The sequence below is a fragment of the Carcharhinus amblyrhynchos genome, chromosome 21 (genome assembly GCF_965287045.1).
Source record: "Carcharhinus amblyrhynchos chromosome 21, sCarAmb.v2.hapA, whole genome shotgun sequence".
Lineage (NCBI taxonomy): Eukaryota > Metazoa > Chordata > Chondrichthyes > Carcharhiniformes > Carcharhinidae > Carcharhinus > Carcharhinus amblyrhynchos.
Window position 1 is genome coordinate 4,392,280 of NC_137344.1, and position 12,001 is coordinate 4,404,280.

At 45.3% G+C, this 12,001-nt stretch overlaps 1 protein-coding gene across 3 annotated transcripts in view; it reads right to left on the bottom strand.

Annotated features, from left to right (window-relative positions):
- Nucleotides 1-12,001, bottom strand: part of crlf3 (cytokine receptor-like factor 3) — a 62,599-nt gene that overhangs the window by 18,540 nt on the left and 32,058 nt on the right. For all 3 annotated transcript variants that reach the window (XM_080209304.1, XM_080209305.1, XM_080209307.1), the window contains exon 3: nt 3,497-3,704. In XM_080209304.1, the coding sequence (XP_080065430.1) occupies nt 3,497-3,704 (208 nt within the window). The remainder of the gene's footprint in view (nt 1-3,496; nt 3,705-12,001) is intronic.

A 12,001-nucleotide genomic window follows, 5' to 3' on the forward strand; every position in this document is an offset into this window, starting at 1 on the left:
TGGTCACCGCACTTGCGCAAGGATATTTTGGACTTGGAGGGAGTGCAGAGGAGGTTCACTAGGCTGATACCGGAGATGAGGGGGTTGGACTATGAAGAGAGACTAAATAGACTGGGTCTGTACTCGTTGGAGTTTAGAAGGATGAGGGGGGATCTTATAGAGATGTATAAGATAATGAAAGGGATGGATAGGGTAGAGGTAGAGAGATTCTTCCCGCTTAGAAAGGATAGCAGGACTGGAGGGCACAGCCTCAAGATAAGGGGGGAGCAGTTTAGATCGGAGTTGAGGAGGAACTTCTTCACTCAAAGGGTGGTGAATCTCTGGAATTCTCTGCCCGTTGAAGTGGTGGAGGCTACCTCGCTAAATGTATTTGAGTCGTGGATAGATAGGTTTTTGACAGACAAGGGAATTAAGGGTTATGGGGAGAAAGCGGGAAAGTGGAACTGATCCACGACAGATCAGCCATGATCTTATTGAATGGCGGGGCAGGCTCAAGGGGCTAGATGGCCTACTCCTGCTCCTATTTCTCATGTTCTTATGTTCTTACATTGTAATTGCAGCATAGAATAATTGAATTTATTGCATCTTTTAAAGCTTTCAAAGAACAAAGAAAGTACAGCACAGGAACAGGCCTTTCAGCCCTCAAAACCTGTACTGATCATGTTGCTCTAACTAAAAACTCATCTGTCCTTTCTCCATGCATATCCCTCCATTCCCTCCTTATTCACATACCCAAAATGTTTTTAATGTGCCTGCTTCCACCACCTCCTCTGGCAGCATGTTCTAGGCTCCATCACTCTCTGCAGGAAAAACTTCTCCTGCACATCTCCCTTAAACTTTTCCCTTCTCACCTTGAACCTGTGTCCCCTTGTAATTGACACTTCCACCCTGGGAAAAAGCTTCTGACTATCTACCCTGTCTATTCCTCTCATAATTTTGTAAACCTCTATCAGGTCTCCCCTCAGCTTCCATCTTTCCAATGGAAACAATTCTAGTTTATTCAACCTCTCCTCATAGCCAACACCCTTGAGACCAGGCAACATCCTGGTGAATCTCTTTTGCACTCTCTCCAAAGCCTCTTTCTGGTAGTGTGGTGATCAGAACTGCTCGCAATATTCCAAATGCAGCCTAACCAAGGTTTTATATAGCTGCAACATGATTTGCCAACTCTTGTACTCAATGCCCCGGCCAATGAAGGCAAACATGCCATATGCTTTCTTAATCACTTTGGCCACCTGTATTGTCACATTTAAGAAACTGTAGACCTGCACGCTCAGATCCCTCTCATTTCATTATAAAGATTACTGGGAATCTTCTTGGAACTAATATTTTGCACAGAGTTGTGACTCTGTAGCCCTGGTTTGGAGTTTGGATTGTGCAGAATACCCACTTTGAGATTCATCGATACTGTGTGGTCAGCTGTCCACACTAACACTTTCTGCCTTGCCAGCAGTTCTCCCACTGAATACCTGACACAATCTGAACCTCTTGCGCTGTGACAGTCCTAAGCAGCTTGGTGACTAACATCTGCTCACAAACAGCCTCTCTCACAGCCTAACCACAGAACCCCTACAGTGCAGGGAGAGGCCATTTGGTGCATCAAATCTGCCACGATGCTCTGAAAGAGCATCCCCCCTCCTTATCCCTGTAAACCTGCAGATTTACCATGGCTAATCCACCTGACCTGCACATCTTTGAAAACTAAGAGGCAATTTAGCATTGCCAATCCACCCAACCTGCACATCTTTGAGAGTGTAGGAGGAAACCCACGCAGACATGGGGATAACGTGCAGACTTTGCACAGACGGTGACCCAAGGCAGGAACTGAGTCTGGATCCCTGGGACTCTGAGGCAGTAGTGCCAACTACTGTGCCACCATGCCGTCTATTCATACGTAGCACCATTCACAGGTTGGGATGTCTCAAAGTGCTTTAAAATTTTTGAATTGCAGTCTCTGTTCTAATGTGGGAAACCCAGCAAACTCCCACAAACAGTAACGCAATAAGAGACGAGGTGGTTTTTTTTTTAAGAAGGGGAGCTGTAGGTTGAAGGCGAGGTATTTTCCAGTTCACCAGGGGAAATCCCTGCTTTTCTTTGATTGGGTGCCATAGAATCTTTTACCTCTACCCAAGAGGGCAGGTATCTTGGTTCAACATTCATCCAAAATACAGCACATCTGACAGTGTAGCACTCCCAGTGTTCTGCCCTCTGACATTAGTACTCCCTTACTGGGTGTCAGTCTGGATTTTATACTGATGTTTCTGGAGTGGGGAACTTGAATCTATGATCTGACTCAGAGACAGGAGTGCTACCCATTAATCCACGGCTGACACCGGTATTGTAGTTAGAACATAAGAACATAAGAAATAGGAGCAGGAGTAGGCCATCTAGCCCCTTGAGCCTGCCCCGCCATTCAATAAGATCATGGCTGATCTGTCGTGGCTCAGTTCCACATTCCCGCCCTCTCCCCATAACCCTTAATCCCCTTGCCTATCAAAAACCTATCAACCCGCGTCTTAAAAATATTGAACGAGGCAGCCTCCACCACTTCAACGGGCAGAGAATTCCAGAGATTCACCACCCTTTGAGTGAAGAAGTTCCTCCTCAACTCCATTCTAAACCGCACCCCCTCCCTTTATCCTGAGGCTGTGCCCTCTAGTCCTACTGTCCTTTCTGAGCGGGAAGAGCCTCTCCACCTCTATGCTATCCATCCCATTCAACATCTTATACATCTCAATGAGATCTCCCCTCATTCTTCTAAACTCTAACGAGTACAAGCCTAGTTTATTCAGCCTCTCCTCATAGCTCAACCCCCTCAACTCCGGTATCAGCCTAGTGAACCTCCTCTGCACTCCCTCCAAGGCCAAAATAACCTTGCGTAAGTGCGGCGACCAAAACTGCACACAGTACTCCAGCTGCGGCCTCACCAGTGCCCTCTACAGTTGCAGCAAGACCTCCCTACTTTTATATTCAATCCCCCTCGCTATGAAGGCCAGCATCCCATTCGCCTTCCTGAACACCTGCTGCACCTGCAGGCTGGGTTTTTGCGACTCATGCACAAGGACCCCAAGGTCCCTTTGCACCGTCGCGTGCTGCAGTTTTTTGCCTCGCAAGTAATAGTCCTTCCTACCATTATTCCTACCAAAGTGGACAACCTCACATTTGCCAACATTAAATTCCATTTGCCAGTTCCTGGCCCATTCGCCCAGCCTATCTAGATCCTTCTGCAGACTCTCCACACCCTCTGCACAATTTGCCGTTCCACCAATCTTGGTGTCATCAGCAAATTTCGACACCATACACTCGGTTCCCTCCTCCAGATCATCTATATAAATGGTGAATAGCTGAGGCCCCAGCACCGACCCCAGGGGCACTCCACTAGTCACCAACCTCCAATCCGAATAGCACCCATTGACCCCCACTCTCTGCCTCCTATTTGACAGCCAATCCTCTATCCACGCTAACACGCTAGGCAGTCAGACACTGTTGGTCTTACCTTCTCTCAGCAGCTCAGCAGCCACATTCACGCCATGCTCGATTAGCTTCTGGCAGTCGTCGAGCGGTTTGATGCTCTCCTGCTCAATCTTGTCCACTTCCTGGAGCAATAATACTAACCGTTCATCCAGTAGCTTCGTCAGCTTGGCTTTTAGCTCATTAAAGTGATGCTTCAGAACATCACGTGTCTGTACAGAACTTCCAGTAATCTGTTCAGAGAAGAAAACTCAATGAAGTGAAGACAGAGAGCAGCCTGTAACTATTATATATGGAAAGTAGATTGCATAGTGGGTTAGACACTTTGGGATTAGTTTATGTTCCATTCCAGCATTGACTAACAATACGCTTTCTGACAACACACTTGCATCATGGTGTTTCCATTATTTGTTTCCCCACGATCACTGCCTGGATTAAAGACAGACATATAGGCAAGGTGTTTTGTACGGTGACAGTGGTTAGCACTGCTGCCTCTCAGCCCCAGGACTCTGGTTCGATCCAGGCTTGGGTCATCGTCTGTGTGGAGTTTGCACGCTCACCCCATGTCTGCGTGGGTTTCCTCTGGGTACTCCGGTTTTCCTCCCACACTCAAGATGTGCGGGTTAGGTGGATTGGCCATGCTAAATTCTCCCTCAGTGTATCCGAACAGGTGGTGTAGTGTGGCGACTAGGGGATTTTCACAGTAACTTGATTGCAGTGTTAATGTAAGCCTACTTGTAACTAATAAACTTTACTTTAGTACAGCAATTTTCTGTGGGCTGTGGGGGCACCATCCAAAACTAACTTCCACATTAGAACACAACTCACAGCATCAACAGGTGCTGCCTGATCTACTATGTATTTGCCACATTGCTTTGGGCGTGGGCTGCACTGTTTTGTGCATCCCTCCCTCCCTGCTTGCCAGTAATCATGACACTGTCCACAGCATGAGTCAGGAATTCCATGGAGAGACAAAAGGTTTGGGAAATGTGAGCAATCAGAACAGGACCCCAACTCTCCCAATATTCCTGGAAGAAAATGAAAGCAGTTGCATCTCCTTAGAGTCACCAGCTTGCTGCATCCACTCAACAAGCACTTGGATTGATGTGTGAGAGTTTCAAATTTCAACATATTTGCGATAGGATATGATGCAATGAAGCCACAAAGTCTTTTGCATCGTTATCTTGACTGCCGATTTCTCCTGTAGACAGTTACAGAAAAAACAGGAAGTAGTTTCATTTCACAGTGCTTATCTTTCCTTTTAAGGTGAATTCCACTATCTGTGTTGCTTTACGGCAACTTGCGTGTCCATTCAAATTTTACCCTGTGCTGCCAGTCACATAGGAAACAACATTGGGTGCATAACCCTTATCTGGGGTTTAAACACATCATATTTCTATCTCAAGCATCACTCATCATCAACACAATGGTATCTGAAAAAAAAACTTTTATCAACAAAAAAGGCTGAATAAAAAAAATCAAATACAGAAAGTATTTGAACTGTGCACAGTCTGAATCTGAGAGCAATCTTTCTAAGCTTTTGAATTTGTTCAGGTTACAGTGGTCCTTGGGGTGGCACTATGGCCTAGCGGTTAGCTAGGGATTAGGGTTCAACTCCTGGCTTGGGTCACGTGCTGCACCTGACACCCAGAACACCAGACAAAGACCCATTTATGAATGCTCTCTGCTCTCCCCATGTCTGCATGGGTTTCCTTGGTGTTCTGGTTTGCTCCCACAGTCCGAAAGACGTGCTGGTTAGGTGCATTGGCCGTGCTAAATTCTCCCTTAGTGTACCTGAACAGGCGCCGGAGTGTGGCAACTAGGGGATTTTCACAGTAACTTCATTGCAGTGTTAGTGACTAATAAATAAACTTTTCACTTTATAGAGTTCAAATAATGCAAGGAAACAGTGCTCCCCATTCTATTTTGCGAGCGGTTACAGTACTGGTCTAGGAACCCAGTGCTTGAATTCCTACTTCATTCATTCAAGCCGGTGATTAATTCAGGGGCTGGCAGATTAAGAAACCTAACTGGCTCATTACTATCTTTCAGGGAAGAGAATCTGCCTCCCCCTTCTGGTCTGGTCACCATACATCTCCAGTCCCACAATACATGGTTCATCCTTAACATCCTCAAGGAGGAATGGACAGCAACCAATTTCTGAGGGTGTGATGAAGTGAGAAGTAGCTACACCTTCCCCTCTGGGGTTTGGAGCCAAGCTCAGCAAACAACCTGCCCACTGAGCCAGCCCCATTTCACTTAGTGCTTTGTGCTAAAGCAGAACAGCGAGACAGTTAAACAAAGGCTGCGGCAGGCTGTCTATGCTTTCAGGTGCACAAAGGTTTTAACAATCAGCTCCTATAAATAAATAGAAGTCAAACTAACTTTGCAAGCATGCACCCAAGTAATCAGTGCTGAACGCAATGTGCACATCAAATATTATTAAATCAAAAAGCTGACTGTTTATTCTGCTGTGCCAGTTTACATCAGCAGACTATGACCTCTGAATATCAGTGACTGTACACTCAACCTGCAAGTCTTCACCTTCTTGTACCCTGGCATTTTTATGCCCAGGGACATGGCACAGAATTTGCTAAACACAAGGTGCACAGCCCTGAACGTGGCCATTTCACTCAGGATGGCTTAGTGTACGACACTGTAAAAAAATTAAATATTGGTGCAGTAGGACACATTCCTCCCCAGCTGGGCACATAGCTGAGGCGAGGGAGAGGGAACTTTGTATCTAGCTGACTGCTGCACCTGACACCCAGAACATCAGACAAAGACCCATTTATGAATACTCTCTGTTTTCTACCAACCAACCAATCTTCTTTCTTGCTAATACGTTACCCTGATACTATGAGCTTTTACTTTCTGCAATGACTGATGTTGCACCTTATCAAATGCATTTTGAAAATTCAAGTACAGCATATCCACAGACTCCCCTTTACTCATAGTGCATGTTACTCCTTGAAAGAGCTCCAATAAATTGGTTTATCTTTCACAAAACCAGACTGACTCTTTCCAAATACTTTGCATTCCTCCAAATGCCCAGCTATGACCTCCGTGATTCTAATATCTTCCCCATGACAGACATCAAGCTCACTGGCCTATAGGTTCTTGTTTTTCCCTCCCTCCTTGAATAGGCAAACAGCTAGATCAAGGAAAGTAGTGAGCAAGTGGCAGCAACCTTTAAATTCTGCATTGTGCACATGTTCAATTCTCTTCTGCTTGACTCAAAGGCATTTCCAATCATATGTAACTTATTCATCAATAACAACATATGGATATGGAACAGTTCAGAAAGATTGGTTACCCCATCTCACTCTCACCACCTTCCTCTCACAGTTAAATGACCAATTCAGACTCGTGTAAAGTGCATGAACAGCTGAGCCACTCAGACTTGGGAGGTCCAAATTCAAATCGCTGGTCTGCACTGAATCGGTGGAGATTGCTCAGCCAGGGAGACTGCTGTAATCATCTTAATGACCTAGATTAGGAGTGGGGACAATCAACCAGAGTTCCTATTTCTGAGTACTCTTCCCAGCTAGAAGCAAGTGTGTGGAGTTGTAAGCTTAGAAAAGATTGAACTGTCAAGTCCCTTGTGTGTTGAGCAGCCTGACGAGAGGCAACATCAGATCTTTGATGAAGAATGGCCACTTTACTGCCAATAGCCATGGAATCATATCCACAACACACTGTAAACAAATTCTACCACAGCAACTGACCAGTCTGTCTGCTGTGAATGTCTGTTGAATGGAAAAGATAAAGTATTGCTTCTGCCTCAATTTGGACTTTAGAAATCCAGACAGAATCGTGTTGTGTGAAAAAACTACAACAGTGTTCACGGATCTCACTTCTGCCTGGCTGTAGTCTAAAAATATTTTCCTCCAACCTTACAACCAGTTGTTTCTGCATTTCACTCTGCCCCCTCACCCTCCCTCCAAGGGCAAACGACAGTTAAATCCAAGCTACAGCCCTTCACAGGACATGTTTAATCAGGTTCAGAGTGTCAGTATATCAAATGTCCTCCAAATGCAGTTGTTTGAGAAACGTTGAATTCAAAACATATAAGTTTCAACTTCCTAATTTCATCCCCTTGTGAGAATTTCTCATCACAGTGTACGAGCGTAAATTGTTTTTGTCAACAGCCCTTTTAGGATTATACACATCATTCATTTACACAAGTTGGGGAGGTGACATGTTCCAAGGGTCCTATCAGAGCTAGATTTGGTGTTAGCTGACAAAATTCTCAAGCCAGTTACCCTTGTGCCACGCAAATAAACAAATATCTGAAACCTGGAACAAAAAAAGAGAAAAAGTAAGCACAGATTTCTTATCACAAACACTTGCATTTATGTGGCACTTTTCACAACCTCAGGAAATCCCAAGGCAATTTTCAGGCACGTAACTAATGTAGAAGTCGTCACCGTGGCAATGTAGGAAACACAGCAGCCAGTTAGTGCACAGCTAGCTCCCTCAAATGGCTACATGAAAGTGACCAGGTAATCTGTCTTTAATGGTCTTGTTAAGGGATGAATATGGTCCAGAACATCAAGGACAGCATCCTTACTTTTTAATTCACTCACAGGATGTGGGCATTGCTGTCTAGGCCAGCAAATAAAATAGTGCCAAACGATCTTTTACCTCCACTTTAAAGGACAGGCAAGACCTTGATGCAAGGTCTTATCCAAAATATGACATCTTCGATGATGCAACACTCCCTCAGTACTGTACTAAAGGACCATGAAGAGATGTCTTCAGCAGATGAAGCGAACCTGAAGGGCCCGTGTGAAAATTTAATTGTTCGTTCTCTTGGACAATGATCACCATTCGAACTCTTTCTACCTTTACTCATATTCAAACGAATTTATTTTCACTTTAGCCAACTACTACCGTGGTTCAGTGTCACAGCACGCCTCTGTACTACAAAAACATTTTGAGGCACACCTGCCGCTTTCTCTGAACTGCTCTCTCACAAAAGATCTTTTTGGAGCGATTTTTAGTCCACCTTCACCACCAGAGAGAACAGTGACATGGACAGAAAATCTGGAGAGAATTGGGAAACACAGGTTCCCATGTTTAACCGTGCACATGTGGATGCTAAAAGTTTGATTTCCACCATAACGTAGTGCCCGATTTTACCATTGCATCACGCCCATTTTTGGGCTTGAAAACTTGGTAAAATCAGGCGCGAGGCGATTAGCACGATCGGGGGGGGGGGGGTGTCACAATTAGTCAGGGTGAGGGTGGATGAGAGGGAAATTATGTTGTGGGTGTGGGGCAATGTCTGTGGGGGCCATTGCTCCCATTTTTCGCTCCCGGGCCACTTTATCCACTTTTTGTGGCCCAGGAACAATGCAATGAGCGCGTTTTTCAAATTTTTTTTACCCCGTGCTTGCGCTGTTTGAAGCTCCGATCAGAGCAGCAGTGATAAGCCCCTCCCACAGTGCAATTCAGGCTCGCAATTTTTAATTCAGGCTAAGTGCATATGAGGGCGCCCGGGAACAGATTTTCCAGCTGGATCTGAATTACGCCTAGATTCAGCACTTAGAATCAAAATGGTAAAATTGGGTCCATAGAGTCTTACAGGGCACTCACCTTGGAGCAGCAGCTGGGAAACCCCATAGCATCAGCCGGAGGGCAGGGGGTGCAGTTACCAGTAAGCAAATAAATCTAGCGCAGTGCAGATTCAGGCCTAGTTTTTACTGGGCACTTATATGGCCAGGGACTGTGAGCAAGGCAGGTAGAGGGATCCATGAGGTAGCGTTGAAGGAGTGCCAACCTTTGAGCTTGTCTGACAGGTTTGAAATTCTTTCTTTCTGTGAAGATGAGAGCAGGGACTGTAGGAAGGATGAGCAACCTAACCATAGCACTGTGGTTCAGGGAGTCATTCCGGTGGTGTGGAGGGGGAAGACAAGAGGAATGTAGTTGTAATAGGGGATGGTATAGTCAGGGGAATACACCCTGTTATTTGTGGCCAGGATCGAGAGTCCCAAAAATGGCAGATTCAGTATAATGTGAATAAAAGTGAGGGGCAAGGCAGGTTCAGGAATTTGAATTCAATGGCCGGCCATGATCAAAACGAATGTTGGAGCAGGCTCGAAGGGCCGAATGGCTTGACTCCTACTTCTATTTTTTTACCTTCGCATACAAGCGTAGAATGGCCATGATGGGAGTTTTTCCTCCAAGGCAGGATGCGGGGCACAAAATACACCAGGAGATGGAAAAGGTGTGTAAGAGAGGAAATGTTAGAGAGATCATGGGGGACTTCAAATTGCAGGTGGACTGGGAAAATCAGTGGACCCCAACAAAAGGAATTTGTGAAATGTCTACAAGATGGCTTTCTGGAGCAGCTTGTGATAGAACCCACGAAGGAGCAGGCAATTCTGGATTTGGAGATGTGTAATGAGGCAGACTTGATAAGGGAGGTTAAGGTGAAGGAACCCTTAGGAGGTAATGATTATAACATGGTAGAATTCACCCTGCAGTTTGAAGGGGAGAAACTGGAATGAGAATTAATGGTATTGCAGTTGAATGTGGTTAACTACAGATGCATGATGGAGGAGCTGGCTAGAGTTGATTGGAATAGGAGTCCAGCAGGAAAAACAGCGGTGAAATAGCAATGGCAGGAGTTTCTGGGAGTAATTCGGGAGGCACAGCAAAATTTCATCCCAAGGAAGAAGAAATATACTAAGGGGAGGACAAGTCAACCCTGGCTGACAAGGGAAGTCAGGGGGACAGTAAAAAAACAGTAAAAGCGTACAATGTAGCAAAGATTAGTGGGAAGCTTTTAAAGACCAACAAAAGACAATAAAAAAACCAAAAGGGACAGAAGATGAAATGTGAGACTAAGCTAGCCAAGAACATAAATGGAGATCGCGAGAGTTTTTTTTAGATATATAAAGGCTAAGAGAGAGGTGAGAGCGCTCTTTGGACTGCTGGAAAACGACACAGGAGAAGTAATAATGGGAAACAAAGAAATGGCAGAGGAACGGAATAGGTACTTTGTGTCAGTCTTCACTGCTGCCTCACAGTGTCAGAGACCCGGGTTCGGTTCCCGGCTTGGGTTGCTTGTCTGTATGGAGTTTGCACGTTCTCCCTGTGTCTGTGTGGGGTTCCTCCGGGTGCTCCGGTTTCCTCCCACAGTCTGAAAGACGTGCTGGTTAGGTGCATTGGCCACGCTAAATTCTCCTTCAACGTTCCCGAACAGGTGTCGGAGTGTGGCAACTAGGGGATTTTCATTGCAGTGTTAATGTAAGCCTACTTGTGACAATAATAAATAAACTTTGAAGACATAAGATCGCTTCAAAGTGAGCAACACATTCTGGGATAATCCATTTGAATATAATCACATAATGTCTTCTGCTCATCAAATTCAAAAAGCACTCTAATGCATCACACAATAATTAAGAAAGCCTAAATTTTGTTAGGTTCAACTTTGGCATTCACATCACTCACCTTCCGAGTTAGAAGATTGTGGTTGAAGCACATCATCTAGGCCAACATTTCAATGAAATATTGAGGGAGTGCTACAGGTGTTGTCCTGTGGATGGGCTGTTGGACAGACACCTGGCACTTCTGTTTAAGTGAATACAAATGATCCCATTGTACTCTTTTGAGTGTGATTAGGAGTTCTCTAGTTTTGTGGCCAGTAGTCATTTCTCAACAAATTCCACCAAATTACCCCAATCCTCCCACCCAACCTATGCTACTTAGAAAGCAAGGAGACAAATGCCAAGGAAGAGCATCACCTCCCAGTTCCTCTCCAAGTCACACATCATCCTGACTTGGACACGGTCTGTTCCTTCACTGCTATTGGGTCAAAACCACAGAACTCAACAACCAAACAGCACCGTATGAGTGGTTTAAAAAAGGTAGCAGACAAAAGGCAGGGAATTATAGGCCGGCTAGTTTAATGTCTGTAGTTGGAAAAATGCTTGAATCCGTCATCAAAGAGGAAATAGCAAGGCATCTGGAAAGGAATGGTTTGATAGAGCAGACGCAGCACGGATTCGTTAAGGGGAAGTCGTGTTTGACGAATTTATTGGATTTCTATGAGGATGTGACTAGTGCGGTAGACAGAGGGGAACCGGCAGATGTGGTGTTTCTCGATTTTCAAAAGGCGTTTGATAAGGTTCCGAGGGTTCTGAAAGAAATGGCGGAGGTGATAGTGGATGCCTTGGTGGTTATTTTCCAGACGTCGCTGGATTCCGGGGAAGTGCCGGAGGATTGGAAAACGGCTAATGTTACGCCGTTGTTTAAGAAGGGTGCCAGGCAAAAGGCGGGGAATTACAGGCCGGTTAGTTTAACGTCTGTGGTAGGTAAAATGTTAGAATCCGTCATTAAGGAGGAAATTGCGAGGCATCTTGAAGGGAATTGCTTGATAGGGCAGACGCAACACGGTTTCATTAAAGGGAAGTCGTGTCTGACAAATTTACTGGAGTTCTATGAGGATGTGTCTAGGGCGGTGGATAGAGGAGAGCCGGTGGATGTGGTCTTTCTGGATTTTCAGAAGGCGTTTGATAAG